Here is a 23,352-nt window from a genome sequence, read left to right on the forward strand (position 1 = left end):
AGCATTTCTAAAACTTCTTGCAAAAAGAGCAGCGAGGAAAGGGTTAATTTGAAAACAGAGGGCTCATTCTGCCTCTGAGTTCAAGCTCTGACATGATCATTCTTAAGGGATTCCCTTTCCTATGAGTCATTGTTTGCATAGACAGACTCCCCACACAAGGAGACCAGGATAATGCCATTCCTCAAGAGGTTACAATACCAGCAGAGGGTTAGTCCTGCAAGACAGAAAAATAGAGGACAGGAACCAACCAGTGCTTATAAAAAAAACCAAAAAAAAGCAAACATTCAAATATGTTAGTCCATTCAATATTTGGCATGGACATTATTCCAAAGCTCTCACTGGGGCAAATGTACTGAATGCACTAAGAAATGTGCATTAAAAGCTCATCACACATTTCTTACCATGCATTAAAAAAGAAAAAAAAAGTTTACTACTTATGTACTATCACATGTGCACTATGAAAAATAAGGTGATAGGATACATATGCACCAAGCACAAGATATATGTTAAACAATGCACGCAGATGCTAAATAACTCTGCACAGCCCCATATACATGCATATATGGCTTCACAGATATTTACTACAGTATTTTATTACTTGTACATATCGGGTACATGCAGATTATAAAATACGCATGTCTACCTCCCCAACATACACGGATGCACGTATATATTTTACATATGGATACAAATAACTTGCTCACTTAAAACCCTGATTTATTCATGGAGGTAGGTATATTTTAAAACTGTACAGGCATAACTGAAATCACCAGTTCACCCTGTCCTCCAGATCTTCGAGACCCTCCTAGTTCTTCACTCTGAACCCCCCCCCCCCGCCCCAAAGTTCACATAGACCTCCCATCCAACAATAGCAGATGGACGAGTCATTAATTGTGCTAGATAATTAGCAGGTGTAAAACCACATGAATAAGTTTCCTAATGTATTCTCGTAAATCTGATAAAATGTTAACTTGTGGGTGTTCCTATTGGCCCCGCCCAGAATGCCATAGCCTGCCCCTTTTCACACAAATGTGCACATATTTTCTGTTTTATGCGCATGTTTTGACGATGTTTATAAAATAGCACGTGCATGAGTACAAGCTGTTTACATGCATATACACCGCTTTAACGTGTGCAATTCCTTTGAAAAGTCACTCGGTGTAGATGACCCAGTCCCCCCCCCCCCCCCCCACTGCTCTCCCATTGGTCAAAGTCAAAGGGCCAGTTAGGACAGGGTTAGGCAACTCTGGTCCTATAGTGCCAAATAGGTCTGGTTTTTAGGACATCCACAATGAATTTGTATGAGATAGAATTTACATACAATGGAGGCAGTGCATGGAAATATATCTTATGCATATTCATTGTGGATAGTCTGAAAATCAGATCAGGTCTGGAGTTACCTACCCCCGAGTTAGCCTAAGGGAATAACTCCTTCCTCTCATCCCCCCTTCTTTCCCTGGACACTCATCTTGACCCTAATCCAGGGCCAACTCCTATGACATTCCTAGACAATTCCTTCAAAATCCCCTATGCTGACCTGATAGGAAGAGAATCTACCACCTCCTATTCACTTGGCTTCCACTGATGATCTGGCACCATTCAGAACTACAAGCTTTGAACTGCATGCAGTGTATGAGAGCCAGCAGGAGATAAAAGGTTTTATGCTGGCTGAGCATGGGAGTGGGGGGGGGGGGGGGGGGTTTGGAGATATTGCCTGATGGTGGAGGAAAATCAAAATGCTGAAGGGGGAATATGAGTGTCAGAGTTATCAGGCTGTCGAGAAGGAAGAATGGAGGAGCCAGGCCCAGGTGGAGGTGGAGGAGCCAGACCCAGGAGATAGTGCCCCCCCCCCCTCCATTTTTAAACTATTAGTGTACCAAGTCAGGAGCTAAAATTGCTAATATTTTTCATTAAATTTATCTCCTGGTACTACGGCCTTAGTACATAGCATGTTAATGACTAATGAGGTCATTAAGCATCTTGTTTAAATGTTTAGATTATTCAGGCCCATCAATAAATGTAAAGCACCCACAAATGTACTAAATAAGCGTCTTATCCTCCAAGTTAGGGGCTCAGTACATAGCACATTGACACATGTGCCAGCAGCAGTTAGCATGCACATTAAGTGCAGTGTGCTTTTAGCCCATGGCCACACAGCAAAATAGAAAATTGCTCTGCATGATATTCCAGCCTGTCCTGTTGATTATAATTCTATGCAGGGTAATGTTCTAAGCATTTTAGAAATAAAGGCAAGGGAGGGAGTGATTAATTCTGTGCAAGACCTGTGATATGTTTGTAATAATGACTAACTCACTGTAACCCTACTATCAGCTGCAGCCCACTAGGAATGTTAACATTTAGAATTATTTTTTTTGTTTAAGAAAAAAAAAAGGACAAATCTTGCCAATTAGGGTTATTATAATTAATCAGCCAAATGAATAATCTAAATCTAGCTCCCTTACAGAGATTCTCTTGTACATGCTTTACATTTTACTGGCACATAGTTGTGGAAAAGAAAACCTGCTGTTATAGGCACAGAGGATGAATGATTACCTGAGATTACTATTATTATTATTCAATTTTATTTTAATTGAGTTTACGCATTTCACTGGAGAACTGTTAGCAAAAGCATGGAATTAGGGTGATGCATCGTGCTCCGATACATTAGCATTTCCCATTCTGTTATTTGGTCCTATAATCAAATATATAAAAGCCCAGGAAGTTAAACATGCATTGTAAAAAGAAAACAATTAAAACATGAAGCACACAGGAGGCATGGCTCAAGACGCAACTCTTGATTCCGGACCATGAGCTTGGGGATGTGAGGGTAAGACTGCTGGATACAGGAGTTAGGCAGGGGTTTCTAATCGGAAGATATTGCTTTGTGCAGAATGCATGAGCACATTTAGTACCTCTAGGACCATGTGATTCTAACAGATATTAAAATTAAGTGGGGGGGGGGAGGGGGAACTGGAATTTCTTTTAAAACATGGAGTTAAAAAATATTTTACAATGAGTACTCCAAACATGTATAGCAGCTTTGCTTCACAATTTTGCAGATAAATTATGTAAAAATAAGCAATGCTGGTTAGGGTTAGCAGCCTTAGCAGAGTGCTAAAAGGATTGATTATTCTGAAGCACTAGAATTCTTCTTCAGTCCTTAAGACAACAGCACCATGGTACCCAAAAGTGTCAAAAATAGCTTAGAAATGGATAATTTATAAACAAGATGACATAATGCCCAATGTTCAACAATATGCGGTCATCGTTTCTGTAGGTGTGAGAATGAGGGATCATCTATGAAGATGCTAGCAGAGTGATTTTGTGCCTCTTCTCTTACCTCCCCAACTCCTTATTTTTTCTCTTTCCCCCCTCCCCCAGAGAAAATTACAGGGAGATGGAATTTTTAGTTTTTAAAACTTGGGCAACATGTTTTTGGCATGTGCCGTGGGCATTACACTCTTCCTCTGTGAAGACTATAGGGGAGCTGGGTTCATGTAACCAATTGCTGTCATGGATAACAGAATCAAAAGTCCTAACTATGTGGGCAGTTCAATCTCACGATGGAGGCGTGGGAGAACAGGAGGTGCAATATTTGGTGGTTTGCAGGCGAATATGCTGTTTCTTCTGATGAGATTTCAGCCAATACAGATTACTGATTTATCTATAACTGGACCTGGTGTTTGTGACTTTTGAGTATTCCTGGCTCTGCTGCACAAAAGATCTGCTACCAAACCAGGCCAAAGAAAGTCTACAGATTTAGGTCCTGATCCTGTATGAAATGTAGGGATTGCCAGTTACTTTTTGTGCATAAACAAGAGAAACCTATCAAAAGCAGAAAGTAAAGGGTCGAATGGAGGAAAAGTTATTAACTTGCATTAATGGATATCCCTGCAAATACAAAGATTGCTCTCAATTGTTGCAATCGAGTTACCCTGTTTCACCAAGTAATCCCCATGCTTTTCAAAGAGATAACGAGAACAAACAGGAGCTGGAAGACCGCATTCTCTCATGGGTTGTACTGATCTGGGGGGGGGGGGGGGGGGGAAATCACTACAATTTATCACAATTCCACAAAACTATGAAAAAAATATAGCATGAAATCATAAAATGTCATTGCAGACTACTTGAAATGTCACAATGTCAAATGCAAGTTAAGCTGTTTCTGCTCAGGCTAATTTTAAAACGCGTGCACGTGAGCCCATGCACATGCGTGTCGGCGCGCAAGTGAAGATATGCTGATTTTTTAAATCATGCATGCAAATGCACGCGCAAGTTTTAAAATACACCAACTGTGCATAAAAGTATGCTCCTAATTTTAAGAGGTTACTCAAGCAAAGTTAGCATGTGTGTCTCCCATAGGACTTTTCAGCTTTTACGCACATATGTAGTAAATGGATTTTAAAGCAAGCGCATGTGACTAGTCCACCAGTTTGCCTAGTCAATATTGAGGTCTTCCAGACACCTCTGGTTCTTCATCCTGCACGGCTCCCAGTTGACTCAGACCCCTCACCCTGTACTGTAAGCCCTAAAACATGAGATCTACAGAGTTGTTACTCATTAGGAGCAGCAGGAAAGTTATGCAGTTAAACTGAATCGAGCTGCAGCCTCTGGTTTTAAAATACGGGGTTATGCGCTTATGTGTTGGCCCTGCCCCAGAATGCCCGTGCCCCTACCCTTTATTTCTGGCATGCGCACGGGTATATATGCACATAAATCATGGTTTTTCAAGATCTGCATTGTGCGCGAGTGTGGGCATTTTTGTTTGAGCAACGCTTTTAAATTCAACCTCGTAAATTGTACCACTCAGGTTTGTTGTTCTTCAATAAAGCTGAGGAACTGCAGACAGCATCCATGAGGATTAACTTCTGGATGAGACAGGAGTAAAATTATTTGTTCTGATAATATCTGTGCAACTGACTGAAGAATGGATTTTTTGATCATGCAAGAGAGTCAAGTTGTGAGAGTATATGGAGTGCTGCACATGACCACCCTCAGTACACAGGAGTAAGTCTATATGAGCAGGAGATGAATCTCATGAGCTAGTCTGAACTTTTTTCTTTAAAGAAAAAAAAAAACATTGCATCTTCTGATTTGTAGAAGACATTTATGTGGCTCAATATTTTGCGGATGAGATATGTGTGTTAATGTGTATGATCTCCAACTTTCTGAAAGTCAAACTGGTTATCAGCAAGCACCCCTAAAGCTCTTTACCTTTCAAGGCTTTTCAAATGTCAGTGGGGAAAGAAGGATCAAGGAAAAAAAAAAAAAAAGCTACACGTGTTGTACCAAAATGTGGTTCTTTTTACTAGTAGCCTATACATTGCTGCTTCAAGGATGATAGTTATTTAACAGTAAAGGTAAAAATTCAGGCAAAATCCAAATGGGATTAAAGAACAAACCTTTCAGCACATAAGGAACTATATTATACAGCAACTTTCTTTCAAAGGTTTAATGCTTTTTAAACGATTAGGCCAGCTTCTAAAGAATCCAATTTGGCTTGCAGTATACAAATCATAGTCAACTGTATGCTTAGTTTTTCAGTAAAAAGAGACATTTCCCTTCCTTCCTCAAACATTACAAAAAAAAAAAAAATGGCCAGAATACAATCCAAAAAATATAGCTGCCATTAACTCTCACTCACAAGTGGAGTGTAAGCATTGGACTCTGGCAGGTCCTGCCTAGGGAGGGGTTAGGAACTCACACTGCTGTCAGATGAGATATAGAGCACTGCACTTCAAAAGACAAAGTTCAGGGGGTTTTCCACAGGCAGCTGTGGAATCTCTGGCTTGTGCCAGCACCAGGGAAACCCTTTCCAAAACAACAAAAAAAAAACAAAACTCCTACTCTTCCTATCAGGCTGTACCTTTTTACTTACAATTCTAATCTGACATAATTATCTTGCATACCATACAGACTTTTCTCGCTTCATAGTAACCAACTTCTACATAAATACTTTTGGGCCAGTCCAAAGGCACAGCGATTTGTTTTCATTCTTTGATTCAGGATGAGGCTGGGTATACTGCTTCGTGCTCCTGCATGGACATCCCATACAAATGATGGCCTAACAGTGGAAAGGAAGTTTAACTGGTCATGGTCAGATATCTTCACACACACTGTACTCATTCCTCTTGGCCCGCACATTGTGCAAATGCCACAGGTACATCCTACTCTCAGCAGACAAGACTGATACTCTCCTTTAAATTCCTAAGCTCCACTTTTCCCCACCTCTCTCCATAGTAACAATTTCCTCACTACTTAGTTTTCCCCAATGAAGACCAACATTCTGCCTGCGAAAGCTTTAATGAGGTATTGAAAAGTTTTAGTGAAAACCCAGCTGCAATCCCCACATAGCACAGGAGGCAGTCATTTTTTCTGGGACGTGATGGAGAGACATTGCCATATAATTCATATAGCTGTCTGAACGTTTTATTGTAACTCACGCTAGGCTAGAAAAACTTAAACACTCAATGGTACAATATATCCACATCACCACCACCATTACAACAATGTGCTCATTCCTAAATTATGACAATGATGGGCATCAGAACAGATTATATCACTTCCTAACTAATCTCTATGAAATACATGGAATTTTTAGTCTGAAACGTTTTTATTGTTTAAGATGAACAATACAAAAGAACAACATCCCAGGGGTGTTGGTACTTTTAAACACCCCTGGACAAGTTACAAAAGAGAAAAATAGATACATGAGTTACCCTTACCTCCCTAACCCCCCCCCCCCCACCATCCCTCCCTCCTCCCCACTGATAGAGCCACAACAGCAACAAACAAATCCATACTGTGTTTCTTAGCACCAAAGAAAAAGCTGAAAAAGGTTTTTTTTGTCCTGACCCGAACCTATGAGTCAGTCATTTAGAATCAAACTCCTGGATCTGTGCGGAAGAGCCTGAATATACGGGTCCCATACCAAGAACCTCTGTTGTAGTAGAGGAGAACAACGAGATGCCAGATCATCCATACGCATCATGTGATGAAGATGATTTTGCCATGCCCAGAAAGAAGGGGCATCTGTATCCCTCCAGTGTAACAAGATCACTTTTTTACCTACTAAGCATGCTTTCAGGATGAATAAAACGAGGGACAACACTTCTAGCCGGTAAAGAAGGGAGGCATCCAAAAAGAAAGCGTAAAGGGGGCATGGGGAGGGGAAACCCCAGTAAATTCATGATATAATTTGCGATACCACTCCCAAAAGGAGTGAGATAACATGCCCATGGCCCGCTTACACTTCTCACACAATGCACAGGAAAACTTTTGGGAGCGGCAAGCTATATGGGCTAACACGTAGGCCCGCCGTAAAAATTTGTATTGCATTTCCCTATAATACATGCCCGAAGAGAGTTGGGACACTCGTTTGAAGCATGTCTGAAAGATAGAAACAGTAAGAACAAATACTCCATCTCTGTTCCATCGATCTACGAGGATCGAATATGTTTCCGTTTGTGCAAGTTTTTTAAGGCTTTTATAATAAAGGGAAAGGGAAGGAGGCTGTGACTTATCAAACAAAAAAGGCATCCAAAGAATGAAAGACCCTGGGGTTCAAGGATTCGGAAGGCAAGGACTTAAAATAGTGTTGAATCTGGAGATGGGGAAATACCTGGGTAGGATGCAAATTATACAATTCCTGCAAACCTGGAAATTATATCAACTGTCTCTCCTCAGTAAGTAAATGACCCAACTGAGTGATACCTTTAGTCTCCCATAAGTGGAAACCTGCCATCTGAGAACCTGTACCGAAATCCAAGATCCCCAAATAGGCAGCAAGTATGAACACATCTGTGGGATTTTTAACAATTTGGTTACCACTAGCCAGGTTTTCCAGAGGGGCACTATCGAAGAGGATTGGATTAAAAAGGTCGGACATTTATCTGAGGGTATTTGTAGTACATATTTCAAATCCAAGGGGGCTACTAGGGCCTTTTCAGCTGAGACATTGACGTAAGAAGACTCAAGAGCCAGTCTCTGACAATGCGTAGGTTTCCAGCCAGATTATACAAGTCTGGCACTCCCAACCACCCTTCCCCCCCACCGCTCCCGCAACCCAACTAAAAGGTATTCTAGGTTTCCCACCCCTCCACAAAAAGGAGAGCAGCTCTTTATCCAGGTTAACCACATCTTTGTGTTTGAGAGATATAGGTATATTTTGAAGGACAAAGAGCCACGTTGGTAGGAGAACCATTTTGAACGAATTCACCCTACCACCCAGGGAGAGAGGCAAAGCATTCCAAGTACGCAGTTTTTTCTGAGAATATTGAACCAAGAGTGGGACATTACATTTGTATAAGTTGGCCAGGGAGCATGGAAGAGTAACTCCCAAATATTTGAGGGACTCCTTAGCCCACTGAAAGGGAAAGGTCCCAACCCACCGTTCCTGGAGAGTGTCGGGGAAAGCCAAGGCCTCCGACTTATCGGTGTTAAGGCGTAGGCCCGAAAAAAGTCAGAAGTCCCAAATTAATTGCAGATGGGGCTGAAGGGAGTGTGTGGAGTCTGTCAGAAAAACCAAAATATCATCTGCAAAGGCCGCGTGTTTAAGCACATCAGTCTGCAACTTAATCCCCTTTACTTCACAGGTATACTGTATAGACCAGTGGTTCTCAACAGGTGTGTCGGGACACACTAGTGCAGAGCTTTCCAAACTTTTCATGTTGGTGACACACTTTTTAGACAAACAATTTCACAACACGGTAATTCAATCTACTAGCAAACCAGAGGTTAAAGGTTAAACGAACGAAACATATTTTGACAATTTATGTATGTTTCCTTAAATATATACATAAATAAAATGTTTCACAACACAAACTATCTTATGAAAACCTTTCATTTATATTAAAAATATATAATATTCCAAGCGCTATTTTCCAAAAAAACAAGCCCAAGCACGTTTGTCCCCCCACATACTCATCTCTCTCCCCCCAGCACATGTCTGGCCCCCACACTCCTGTACCTCTTCATTTTTGATTGTTGCCAGTTAAGTGCTTCACTCCCTTCCATGATCACCAGACACTTGCATGCAGTCAGTACTCCTCATGGCCAGGCCTCATCGGCAGCAGCAGCCAATGACAGGGTCAGCTGGGCTCAAGTCCCACCCACCAAGCCCAAAAAAACCCACGATTGACTGCAAAAATCACCCAATAATAAGCAACCCATGAATTGGAAAAAAAAAAAAAAGGTGAATCGCTAGAAAAAGAAGCCCAAGCTCACATCTGAGTTGACGGCTCGGTGCGCAACATACCTGCACACTGCAGGCGACACACTAAAGTGTCACGACACACAGTTTGGAAAGCTCTGCACTAGTGTGTCGCAAAGTCCCGGGAGGTGTGTTGTAGAGTCAGCAGAAGACTGATCTTTCCTCATCAGTCTGAGCAGGAATTGGCCAACTTCTCTTTTATTGGGTGCGTCTGGAAGCTGCTCTTGCTTTCTTCTCCTCTTCCTGGCCAGTGAGAGGTTGTTCCTTCTTCCTTCATCCAGATCAGAGCGCAATATCACCAACTTCTGTTCATATGGGCCCGGCAGGACACCAACTTTACCTTCTTCTGCCTGGCCTGGCAGTGAGCCTGGATGTGAAAGCAGGAGCATAGGGGAGAAAGGTGGTGCTCTGTAGATCCGCTGCTGCTACCTCATCTTCCTCTCCTCAGTACTTCTTGCCCTCATCTGCTGCTGATAAAGAGGGAGGGAGACTCTGGATTGGACAAGTCTTTTCTGCTGACTGGTAGCCAGGAAGAGGGGGAAATGTACTGGGCAGGAAGGCGTGGGTAGATAGGGAGTCAGGGTGGGGAAAGGAGGTTAAGGCTGCTGGGTAGGGAAAGGTGGAGGAGGGAGGAATGGAGGTGTGGGGCGGCTGAGCAGGAAAGGATAGGAAAGTGGTGGTCAGAGGTATTTGAGTAGGGAAGGGGAGAGGGAAGGGCAGAAAGAGTTGAATAGGGGATAGAGGGAGCCTGAGGAAGAGGATGTGGGAGGGGGTGTTGAATGTTGGACAGGGATATGAGCATGTGAAGGGATGATTGAGTAGTGAGGGGTGATGAGGGGCACGGTATTCCTTTTTTGTGGGGCTGTGCAGATAAGTATTAAAATATTTAAAAAACATTTTCTGAAATGCTGATGTTGTTTATTGATGTGACCTCTCATGAAGCTTTTTCAAGCGAAACATCGGCTGTGTCGGGCTTCCTTTGGAATTTCATCATCAGGATTAAAAAATTAGTTAGCAGAATGTATGTTTCTTGTAGATATTTGGATTTAATATTCAGTCAATGACATTGGTGGTTTTGAAGATGAGTTTGGAACCTTGATTTAGCTTCACTCTTGACTCACTTAAACACAAGGTGGATGATAGACAAGACCAGGTGGTTCAAATTTTATTGAACATGCCATCTGGCTTGCTGACACCTTTAAGATAAAAAATTAAGCCCTTGTTATGATTTATTTTGTATGGGTTCCCTTTATTATGTACATGTTATTAAGATGGCACCAGAATCAGAATATCTTTTTTGAATGATGAGTTGTACAGGGAAATGTTTTAGTTCTGATCTGTACCCATTGCTAGGAAGTGGGGGACTCCTGAAGATGCAGAGCATATGCTTATATTAAGTCCCATGATGGTCATGTGTTCAGTGTGTCACACATGTGAACCTCATCTCTTAGGTGTGCCCCAATAGAAAAAAGGTTGAAAACCACTGGTATAGAGAGAAGAAGGGGGTTCAAGCTGCAGCAGGAATAAGAGGAGATAATGGGCAACGTGAATATCACGGACTGTGAACGATTGGAAACAATAGGGTGGCGGGGTCATGGTACAACAATTGGATGGCATCATAAAAAAAGGCCATCAAACCCCTTAACCTGCAAAATGTGAAAGGTATTTCCACTCAACCCGGTCAAATGCTTTCTCTGCATCAAAACTAATCACAAGATAGGGGGGTGTCCGTCTGCTGGCACATAGCCATAGCCACCAGTATCTTCCGGATATTAGTCAGGGCACAGCGGTTTCGAACAAAATCCACCTGGCCAGGGCCAAATCAGGGAGGGCAACACTTCCACCAACTGATCTGCCAGAATTTTGGCCAATAATTTCTGATCAAAATTAAATAAGGAAATAGGACAGTATGAGGCCAAGGAGCGAGAGTCCTTTCCAGGCTTTGTGATAAGAGTAATATGGGCAGTGTTACCATGCGCTGGGAAGGTGCCTGTTTTTATCAAGTCTGAAAAGGTATGCGCCAGCGGGGGGTCCCAAAGAATCCACCAAAGATTTATAAAATTCGGCAGTAAAGCAGTCGGGGCCTGGGGCTTTAAAACGCTTAAGCTTGTCGAATAGCCAACCGTAGCTCCTCAACCCCAAGCGGACGGTTCAAACAATTCTCTTTGTGCCACAGAGAGGCAAGGAAGGTCAAGCCGAGCACAGAACCGATCACATGCCTCCTGTCCCAACCCTCAGTAGTTATATAAGTCAGAAAAAAAAGTCCTAAACTGAGTTAAAATAGCCGAAGTTTCAGTGACAATATGTCCCGCTGGGGATCGGATAGCCGTAACATGTCGGGGATTAAGGGCCGCTCTGATTAAATTAGCCAATAATTTCCCCGACTTATTACTAAAGTGGTGTAACCGGTATTGGTAATACAGGAGGCTCTTTTTGGACCATTGGTGGAGCAAAGAATTTAAGGCCCCTTGAAGGGTAAGATAGCTCTCTCTATCTGAACTGGCATTAGAACAGGCCAATCGTCCCTTGACGTGTCTCAATTGAGAGTGCTTAAGACCAGGAGACACTTATCCAAGATTTTGTGCCTATGAACTCCATAGGAAATTATATCTCCCCTTAAGACCGCTTTAGCGGTATACAAAAAAAGGACCGGATTGGACAAATGTTCACTATTTAACTCAGGATATTCTGTCAATTTGGCCAATAGGTAGTCGTGAAATTGTGTATCATCCGCCAGGTAATAAGGAAATCGCCAAATGCGAGTTGAGGAAGTGAAGGGAGATAGCTGAAGATCTATCCATTCCGGAGCATGATCAGAAATAACAATGTCCCCTATACAAGCATCGTTAGTTTTGGAAAAAAGGTGACTATTAATTAAAAAATAATCCAATCAGGACAAGGTGGCATGTGCTCTCGAGAGATGCCTAAAATCCTTTTCCATAGGATGGAGGATGTGCCACGCATCCACTAAGTGAAGGGATTGTTCTAGCTGTAAAAAGGCTTTTGCTCATGCCCATGTCTCTTGTGGATGCCTGGGATTTGTCTAATTGTGGATCTGGAATAGCATTAAAATCACCCCCCAGGATAATAAAGTCATCTAAATATGGGAGAAGCAAGCACTGAAGTTCTCTAAAGTAACCAGGACTATAGTTATTGGAAGCGTAGATATTGCATAATACTAGATAAGGTCATACACCTGAGTTACCAGAATGAGGTAGTGCCCTTGAATATCCTTGATTTCATACATGGAATTTTTAAACTACCAAATCTATATTTGTGACACACAGTTTTTCCCCAACTTGTTTTTTATTCAGCATTTGCCACATAATGAGCCATTTGTGCGTGTTTAACAGTACACACACTGAGACTGAGGTCTTAACAATTTGTTTTGCTTTTTAAACAAAAAATGGGAAAACCCTTTTGAAAGGCCACCCAATCATGTAAACACTGAGCTCCAGGATATGAACACATGGAGTCTCAATTGTCTGAACACCTAACACTTCCTCTCCCAACAACAAACACTAGAAGCTGGACAAGTGGACACGCTCCCTCGGGTAAACTTTCAGAGAAGTTGCGCGTGTAGAAGTCGCATGTATCGTAGCAATTTTCAAAGGCCCTTTTATGCATGAAAAGCATTTTTAAAATTACCTCAGATGGGTACACAGGATAGCACAAACACACAGAAAACATTTGAAGCAGCTGATGTAAAGAAAAAAAAAATTCTACAATACCTTGCGCTTTCTCCACAAAAATGACTTTTGAGTCTTGCAGAAAGTTATGCCCAGACAAAACCATTTTCTTTCCACCAATCACAGGAAAGCTGTCGATACTTTGCTTCTCTACTAAAGGTAATTCTTGAGCTGATCTTTGAGCTGGTAAAGAAAGAATGGAAATGAGAAAAACTATAAATACTGATTAATGTGATTCAGTGTTCATGCAGACTAACAGGAAACCACTGGTAATTTTTTTTTGACAATACAGTAAGAAAATTCATGTGATACAGAAAACTACATATTCCTCTCAACTAGTTAGAATGGTAGAAACAGAGGTCAAACATAGATGGATGATGTTTAAAAGTCATTCCAGACCATTAGTCTCAATGTTCTTGCAAGCAGAATATTAAAAAAAAATTTTCAGAACTACCCAAGAACACAAAACATTTGGAGGTCAATATTCTAAGCCATTTAGCTGGATAAAACACAGGTTATCTACTAAATGGCAACTTTTGAATATTCCCTTGCTTATCCAGCTAAAAATGAGCCAGATAAGCCATCTGGCTAAGATGTAGCCGAATATAAAAAAATAAAAATAATAAGAGACATGTTGCCGGTGATCCGGGGCAGGGGTGAGTTAGCCAGATAACCTATTCAGCTTACTTAAGACATGCCTGAGAGAAAGTCTAGAGATAAATGGGAGTATGTTCCTGAATAACTTTAACCTTAACCAGCTATATTAAAAAAACAAAACAAAAACCATAGCCGGTCAAGTGGAGCTGCAGGATTTAGGGGAAAAAAAAGTCATGGGCCTTCCAGCCCTATCACAGCACCCCTCCCACCTTTCACTCAAGCTCCAAATGCTCAGCCCTGCTGGGCCGAAGCTGCAGCTTCCTGCCCCGCTCCCCCACTTCCGGCAACCCTATCCATCTCAGAAATATAAAAACAAAAAGCGCCAGTGCTGGTCTCCCTTCCACCTTCTCCCGGGTCCTGATAAGCCTCCTGGGCCCCACTCTAACCCTAGCTCTCCCGGTACCTTTGATCGGTACTTTCTTCAGTGTGGATTGCGGTAGCAGCCTGCTGCAAGTCAGGGCCGGTGCGACTGCCATCATGGAGGGAGCTCCGCTGGACCCACATGCTTCCAAGTGCGGCTCCCTGCCTTAGGTTCCTAGCATAGCTCCCTAGTGATGGCAGAAGCATCGTGGCAGGCCGCTACCATGATCCGGGCTGAAGAAAGTACCGACTGAAGGTACAGGAAGGATGGGGGGGAGGCCTGGAGCCTATTTGTTACAAATTTGACAGTACCCAGGAGCAGGCTGGGTGGGGAAGCCGAGGGAGAAGACCAGCACTTATTTTTGTGTTTCTGAGATGGAGGTAGTTTGGGGGAGGCTGCAGGCTTATTCTGGCAGGGGCCAAACAGAGACCTTGTGGGGGGGGGGGGGGGGAGGGTTACTGTGATAGGGCCAGTAAACCTGTAATTTCTTTTTTCCCCAAACCTTGCAGCTCCACTTAACAGACTGTACCTCTGAATATGGCTGGTCAAGGCTAAAGTTATATGGGCTAACAGTAGTTTGATAACTTTAAACCTAAAAGGATTTTTTTTAGAATATTGCTAGTTAGATGTGAAGTTATCCAGCTAGGTTAGTTGGATAACTTTAAAATAGAGGATATATTCAGTGGGACATTTATCCCACTGAATACCCAAGATAACTTCACCAATCCAGCTTAAAGTTTGCTGGCTATCTTACAATTTAATGGATCGAATACTTAAGAGACAAAGGGATTTTACAGGCATACTTGTCTTCATCCATTAGCAGGCAGTCCTTCGGTATCCGCAAATTCTGCTGCGTCTCCTTCAGTGTTCTTATCCCTTTTCCAAACACATCAATTCCCCCCTTTCAATCCTTAAACTTTACAGTCCTTTAGAGCTTTTAAAGCCACCGCACCACCATTTTACAGCATCCTGTAATGTATTGGTGTAGCCAGGCAACATCATCCACAGTGAAAAGCTGGTCACAAATTTATTAAGCTTGCCCAATAAAAGGAATATCACCTGTCTACATCTTATTTGTTGACCTTTATTTCTACATATCCACATGGACTAACATGGCAACCACACTACTTTTTACAGTTAATCTGGAAAACATATGCAACTTTTTTTTGGAGGGGGAGTTGTAAATACTGTATATTTACTGTACTTTCTCCTGAGCACACGATAAAGTGAACAAACATTTGCACAATGTCGTATATTAAAGCAAACCCAAAACTCTCATTCAATGGGCACTAAAAAAAAAAAAAATGGATATTTACCTGTATGAGTGTGGGAAGAAAGAGAGGGCAATTACAATTTCTTAATATACCATCTGCAGACATACCCTACTGAAAAATCACAATTTGGCTTTTGTGACTCTTCTGATCTTCAGCTTCCCCAGTATGTGACCGATTGAAGGAAGACAGAGAAGATAGGAGCTCCTGTTGACTGCTTGGTCAGATCTTCTGTTAGGCTACTGGTTTAAGTATGATTTAGATCAAAGCAAATCACCATGTGAAAGATGGTGAACAGCTAATATCAGATTATTTGCTGGTCTCAGTCCATTTAACAATGGATACTATTGGTGCTGCCATAATTGGTACCTTACATTTATAATCTTTGCAGAGGTGAATGATTTAATTGGAATTCAAAGTGAATTACAGAGCCTTCCCATCCGTTATAGCGGCCTCTCAGAATAGGTCTGAGAACCACTGGAAGGTCTGTAGACAGGAAAGCTTATCCTGCTGCTGCCATGCTAAAGCATACAAACAATGCCAAGGTCATGGTGGTGACAGACAATAATAAAATCGCTTCCTCTACTTTTTCTAGGAAAAACATTGCAGGTAAGGGACGATTATGAGATCAAAGGTTTTTCTCTTAAGCAGATTTTTGGTAGTATATTCATTTGCTAATTATGTCGACTTGAACTGGTCTTCGTGCATTTATATTGACCCTCACTTGGGACATCATAACATGACAAGAGAAATATATAGATTATTGTATCAGATTAGAATATGCATTTGAATTTCAAAACTGGTCTTTTTTGTTTTATATATATATATTTCAGGAATGCTAAAACTTTAAGAGAGGGGAAAAATACTGTGGTGCTAGCTGCTGTCCAGGTCATAGCAAGAATCACAAGTGCAGAATACTTACAACACTCAATGGGATTGGACGATACTTGCAGAGACAGAGTTCTCCCATTGGGTTGTGGAATATGAACTCTAAAGACCAGTCGCACTCTTGTGTTCTTCCTTCCAATGTCTGTCTCTCCTTTCCGCAGCTCAATATCAGAGTTTCGAAGCTTCAGTATTCCAGCGCAGTCAATACTATCCAAACAAGAGCAGAGTCTTTTTTAATTTTTTATTACTGAGGCTGATCAGACCTTAGACAGACAGCAGGATTTTTATTTTTTGGAAGGGGGGGGGGGGGGAGGGGCAGCTATTGATCTGCATCAGTCTTGCCCAGGTGCTGTCCCCTTGGTCTAGCATGGTCTGCTCTAGGGGTTTGTGCACAAAAATTGTTTCGTTTCAGGGGTGGGTGTGGGGGATGTAGTCTTTTCCTTTTACTTTATTTTCTGTTTTTGTGCATATAGTTTGCAAATGGTGCATATAAAATAGTGCACACAAAAACAGAAAATGAAGTTATATTGAATTTTTTTTTACATTTTGCTTTTAAAAAGGACATGAAATGACTCATTTGATTTTTTCATGTCATTTCAAAAACATCCCTAGCCAGCCAAGATGGCGACGTGAGAGGTTGCACAGACTAACCGCTCTTCAGAGAGAAATTTATTTCCATTGCAAATATGCCTGCTAAACGGAAAGGAAAAATTTGGGTATACCCCCCCCCCGCCCCCGCTTTACCAAGCGGCCAAAAAATGATCACCGCCTATGCAGCCCCGATGTCGGAAGCGAAGGGGGAAGAAGTCTCTGTTGCAGTGAGTGGAGAGGGAGCTCCACCATCGCCTGGAGAGACTACACTCAGTCCCCCTGATTGCCGGCCACCGCTGGCTCCAGCGACTTTGGTGAACCCTCTCAAAGCGGCGCAGGGAGATGAGGTCATCTGCCCGATGGGAGGGGGACGCAGAGAGAGCGAAACCACGCCTGCACCACGGCTCTTCTCAAACCCAATGGAAACACGGCCTGGAGGACTGCATTCATCGATGTCCCCGGTTGACCCAGTGAAGAGGAACGCAGGATTCGGGAAGCCCAAGAACTGTAACCAGCAAGAACATTGACTGCCCAGGCAGGGGGCGAGTTATTCCAACTACCCTCTAAACCAGCAGTAGTCACCCTGGACACCTTATGGGACTTGGTTGCCAGTTTGGTAAAAATAGTTAACGTCTGTGAAAGTAAATACTCTAAGGTGGAAATGGAGGTACAATCCCTTAATCTGAACTTGGGAGGACAAATAAAAGAAATGGGAAATAGAGTAATAGAAGTTGAACAGAAAGTTTCCAAGTCCAAGTCATGAATGTAAACTTGATTAAAGATATTGGCATGCAATCAAAGAGACTGGAATATCTTGAGAACTGTACAAGACATTTGAATTTGAGACTTCTCAATTTTCCCAGGGCTTTGGATGAGAACACCCAAAGCTCATTGAAAACGATTCTCTGTGAATATTTAAAATTTGAAGAAGCTCAAATACCTATGATAAATAAAGCCTATTTCCTGACTAGGTCAATGAAAAAAACTGGAGGGGATCATTTAGAAGCCATGGAAAATTTAACCCAGTTTATTGAAAGCTCAGCAGTAGAAATTATGGATAGAGGAACTTTGCTGGTCTCTTTCGTCACAGAAAGAGATGTCAGTAAAGTAATGCAAAATTACTTTTCAAATATGGATGTAGAATTCTACGGCCAAGTTAAAATATTCCCGGATCTATCTAGACAGACTTAGGTCAGAAGAAGGGAGTTTCTAGGTTTGAGGCCTCAAATTTCAGCTTTAGGGTACACTTTTCTACTTAAATATCTTTGTCTTTTTATATTTATAATTGTAGAGCAACTTAAGTCCTTTTTGTATGCCAGGAATGTGAATAGTATTATTGAAGAAAGCTAAGACAATCATGACTATGTAAACAGACATCTCCATTAAGACAGTTTTCTTTTTTAGAGAATTTTTGTAAAACTCCCTTAAATACCTGGCTAGGCACCCTCATTATTTCCTCGCAAAATAAGAAATGTATTTGTATTGTGTTATCTTTGTTTGATAGATGTTTTGGTATGGTTATAATACTTATCTTATTTTCTTTTCCTGTCGAAGTATGTGAAAATACTTTGTGAAAAATCAATAAAATATGTATTTAAAAAAAAATCCTTAGTCTGCTCTTTCCTTAGCCTTTAGCTGTCAGACCAGTACTTGGTCAAAAGGCATCCTCCTATCCAACTAAAACTTTCTATCCCTCATAAAAAAAACACTTTCATCAATAAAACAGGTTGCCATTAAATAAGAGGAAAACTACACTTTTCGATAACAGTGGACCCAGTCCAAATCTCCATTTCTATTGAAAAATTATTTCCTTATGATATTACCTACAAATTAATAGTATATGTATTGGAGATAATGGCCATGACCTTTGTCTCATTCACCTCTCCCTGCAGGTGATCATATCAATAATAGATTGATGGTCCCAATTGAGGAGGTAAAACTATTGGGGGTGATATTGGATTCCCATTTAATGTTTCACAGCCATATTAGTAATATTGTTAAAATATTTTCTCAATTTCATCATATTTAACCTTCATCCTCTTGTTGTGAGGGATGACTTGGTCAATTTGATTCATGCTTTGCTTTTAACCGCCTTAACTATTATAACACTTTTGTGGGACTACCTCAGGAAAAATTGGGCCATCTCCAGTTAGTATGGCTACTCACTTTTTACTGGGTCTGAAATAAATCACTCTCTCTTTGAAATCTTTACATTGGCAGCCATTGGATTCCAGAGTTAGTTTTAAGATTTAATTCTTGGTCTATAAAGCATTAAATAGCCCGATCCCTGAATATTTGTTAGCACAATTGGCAGATTATCATCCACAGAAAATGCTACGTTTGTTAGATTAAATTTTATTAGTAGTTACCAGTTAAGATTAACCTTACTTACACAAGGAAATGATTTTTCTTGCTATGGGCCTTAGTCTGGCGTTAGCCTCTCCAGGAAATAAGGCCTTTGAATAGCTTGGTACAGTTTAGGAAATACAGTAAGGCCTGGCTCTTTAGTTAAACTTTTAAGTAGATATTTAACTGGTTTTAGGTTTTATGTTTAAGGGCTAAGATTCTACTTGTGTGTGTTCTGTTTTATGATTGCGTTTTTTGTCTTTACATTTTTTTTTTGTAATTGGTAGTGTTATTAGCTCAATGTTACTATGTACATGTGGTTATTTGTATTTTTAATTTTTGTGCGTTATATGTCACCTGGAGCTTAGCTTAAGGTTGGGCAATTTATAACTGCACATTATAAACGTTTTAACAGTGCCATTGCCTTTCACTCTGGGTAAATAATGCTTGTAGTTCATAACTTGGTCATACCCTTCACCATCGGGTATTTATAGTTGGCCAACTGTTCTACACAGTATCTTTGTTTCCAAGATAAGTGTTTGACCACTGCTGTGCACAAAGTTGAGGATTTCAAAGTATTGCCTACAACATTTCCACGTCCTTGGGTCAAGTGGCAATTCTGCAGAAGCAGAATTGAACCCTAATGTCTAGCATGGCTACACAGCCTTGTCAATGGCATTTATTGTCTCGTGTAACCAGGACAAATGAACATCTCTCTCGCAAAGGGAACTTTAAGGAAATATGGATTCTACACTAGAATCTTATGCTACTCCTGGGAAAAAAAAATATCCATGGTGTCAGAGATAAAATAAATGGAAAGCAACAATGAGCAAGACAGTTTTACTGTCTTTTGCTCATTGGGTATGAAAAAAAAAAAAAAATAAAAATCAAAAAAGGGGTCATTTCCCATGACAAAGGAATATGCATGGTACTCATAATAAAAAGTATTCTACAGATTTTGTGATACTCAAAGGTTTCCAACACAGGCATACTACTAATCTCAATAAGGGTTCCAGTTAATGAATTCACAATTAAATTTCCTTCCTTGATTTTTCATCCATATGCTAATTTCTACTGATAAAATATATAGATAAATGGTCATAGAAATAGAAACATAGAAATGACGGCAGAAGAAGACCAAATGGTCCATCGAGTCTGCCCAGCAAGCTACGCACTTTATCCATTTTTTTTCCCTTTTTCTCTCTCCCACCTGTTACTATTGGCTTCCAGTACCCTCCAGCCCTAATTCCCCTCCACCCAATTTAGAGAGCAGCTTTGAATCTGCATCCAAGTGACATCCAGCTCAATTGGGGGTAGCAACCGCTGCAACAAGCAGGCCACCCCCCACTAATCAGTCTAGGGTTGTGTTACTATCAGAAAGGGAACACACCTAGTAGCATTAGATAATGAAAACACTTCAGTCTTTATTCACCAGAGATATTTTTACCCAGTGACACTGAATGGGGAAAGTCCTTTTTGAATAGAGCCTTAATGAGAAGTTATTACTTCTGCAATCATATGATACAAGCCCATCAACTTCACGTTTCTTTACAATATCCACATTTGAGTAATTGATTGTGGGGATCCAGAATAAGATAACATACACATTGGACAAAGAAGGCCAGACTGGAAAGAGGAGCAGATATTTGATATAATACTGCATACAAAATTTATAAATGCCAAATGACTTTCTAAGTATAATGGGGTAGATTTTTAAAAAAACTGCGTTCGCGTACTTTTGTTGGCGCACCAGGCGCAAACAAAAGTACACTGGATTTTATAAGATACGCGTGTATCTTATAAAATCCTGGATCGGCGCGCACAAGGCTGCAGATTTTGGGCAGCCGGCGTGCACCGAGCCGCGCAGCCTGCCTCCGCTCCCTCCGAGGCCGCTCCGAAATCGGAGCGGCCTCGGAGGGAACTTTTTCGCCCTCCCCTCACCATCCCCTCCCTTCCCCTACCTAACCCACCCCCCCGGCCCTATCTAAACCCCCCCCCTACCTTTATCCATGGATTTACGCCTCAGGAGGGAGATGTAAATCCACACGTGCCAGCGGGCTGCTGGCGCGCCGAGACCCGACCCAGGGGCGGTTCCGGAGGGCGCGGCCACGCCCCCAGAACGCCCCGGGCCGAAACCACGCCCCCGGGCCTGCCCACGAAACGCTGCGTCCTGCCCCCTAAACGCCGCGTCGTTCGGCCTTGCCCCCAACACGCCCCCTTCCGAAAACCCCGGGACCTATGTGCGTCCCGGGGCTCTGCGCGCACCGGCGGCCTATGGAAAATAGGCGCGCCAGTGCGCAAGGCCCTGCTCGCGTAAATCCGGGCGGATTTACGCGAGCAAGGCTTTTAAAATCCGCCCGAATGGTTGTAGCACGAGTGTAGGATGTATTTACCACTAATATAATAAATATTTTCAATGTTTACTCATATCTTAAACTGAACGCCTGAAAATCTCTGGAGGCTTGTTAGTTTGATTTGTAAAATTTTAAAAACATTTACATAAGAACATAAGAATTGCCATGCTTGATCAGACCAAGGTCCATTGAGTCCAGTATCTTGACTCCAACAGTGGCCAATCCAGGTCACAAGCACCTGAAAGATCCCATAAAGTTGACCTGTTTCTTGTTTCTCACTCCCAGGGATAGCAATAACTTTCTTTTGTCTGCCTGGCTAATAATGTGTTATGAACTTCTCCTCCAGGAGCTTGTCCAAACCTCACTATGCTAGTCACCCTGACCACATCCTCCAACATCTTCCATAATTTGACTGAGAATCTGCTGGCTGTTTGTTTTTTGTTTTTTTTTGAAAGGGTAAATAACCATCCTTTATTTACTCAGCTGAAGAGCCCTAACCCGCATAGCCTCTCATCATAGGAGAGTTGTTGCATCCCCTTCATTTTTGTCACTCTCCTCTGCACTTTTTCTAGTTTTGATGAGTCCTTTTAAGATGGGGCAACCAGAACTACACAACATATTCAAGGGGGCAGTCACAACATGGCTCTGTTGTGGTTCTCTGAAAACAGATGCTTGGAGCCAACAGCTGTAGAGAAAAGGTTTTTTTTTATTTAAATGCTATAAAATATAAATAAATAAATATTAAATAAGGTACCTTATGGAGTGGCAGAGTGCCATGCAAGGCATCAGTATAAACTCCCTCTCAATTAGTTATACTGATCATACACCTTTATATAGAATTTTTATTTCTAAATTGTCATTCATAAACTAGGTTACATAATCATCAAAATGACTGATTATTTGTTTATAACAGAAAGTCAATCTGAATGGCCATATGATAATTTGCCCTTTGCCTCCATGATAATTATCCTCGCGTCATATGTAAATGTTTATCTATGGCTCACAATTAGCTGGAATGTCAACTGGCCTTGTATCTGTTCTATAACTTTGTAGCTCAGCATCTGTGTCTAGGAAAACAAGTCCAAAGCTAAAGCACAAACGCCATGCTTATAATTTTGTTAGTAATTATAAAACTGCCTACGATCAAAAATCAAAAACTTAGAACAAGAATGAGGAGTTCATGTGTGACATATCAAAAAGTGTTTCACTACTTCCCCGCTTTCCTTTTCAAGCCATATCTGTAATGGGGGCTATAAGCACCACAACAGCTTGATAGAGGCAATATGCTTCCCCCCCATTAGAATTTAGGAAAGATCCAAAACGTATTTGCTTTTTTTTTTTTACTGCCACCATACACTGTGCTGAGGATTTCTACGTATTCTCTACAAGGACTCCAAGGTCCTTTTCCTGGGTGGCGATTCCCAATACAGAACCCACATTGTGAAGGTCTAGTAAATGGGCAATGTGAAGGAAACCTTCTTGGTAAAGGAGAAATGGTAGGGTCTTACATTGCTCTCATGTTGTTTTCTGGCAGAAGTGGAATTTCCAAAACTTTTGTATTAGAAAGTATGGTTTCATGACTGGTGGTAGAAACTGTCTTGCCAGTGATGCGATGAACCTGGTAGAAGGCGTGGGGTCTCAGCAGGCGGTCGTCTGCAGTGCCGATGAACAGCTGTACTGTGAGGGGCTCACTCTCCAAGTAACCGTGGAGCTGGCAAGAGAACAGAAAACACCACAGCTAAATGATGCACGCATACTGCTACGGAACCAATTACAATTGTATCACCAAGACAGCCTAACTCAAGGAGAAAACTCAGGACAGGTGCAAAATGTTAAGTCCTCTCATTTTGTAAAGCAGTACTGGTGCCATAATAAACAGGGCATAGACAGAAAAAGTGCCTCATTATTCTCAGTGATCTCAGGCCCTTTTGCTACGTTCTGTTTTTGAAGAGGCCTGTTATATATATACACATTCAAACATTTT

At 41.6% G+C, this 23,352-nt stretch overlaps 1 protein-coding gene across 6 annotated transcripts in view; it reads right to left on the reverse strand.

Annotated features, from left to right (window-relative positions):
* Nucleotides 1-23,352, reverse strand: part of NFATC1 (nuclear factor of activated T cells 1) — a 359,353-nt gene that overhangs the window by 217,187 nt on the left and 118,814 nt on the right. For all 6 annotated transcript variants that reach the window (XM_029590832.1, XM_029590833.1, XM_029590829.1 and 3 more), the window contains exons 4-6: nucleotides 22,877-23,079; nucleotides 16,112-16,284; nucleotides 12,943-13,083 (exon numbers count right to left, since the gene is read on the reverse strand). In XM_029590832.1, the coding sequence (XP_029446692.1) occupies nucleotides 12,943-13,083; nucleotides 16,112-16,284; nucleotides 22,877-23,079 (517 nt within the window). The remainder of the gene's footprint in view (nucleotides 1-12,942; nucleotides 13,084-16,111; nucleotides 16,285-22,876; nucleotides 23,080-23,352) is intronic.

This window comes from Rhinatrema bivittatum, chromosome 2 (assembly GCF_901001135.1).
Source record: "Rhinatrema bivittatum chromosome 2, aRhiBiv1.1, whole genome shotgun sequence".
In the NCBI taxonomy this organism is placed as follows: Eukaryota; Metazoa; Chordata; class Amphibia; order Gymnophiona; family Rhinatrematidae; genus Rhinatrema; species Rhinatrema bivittatum.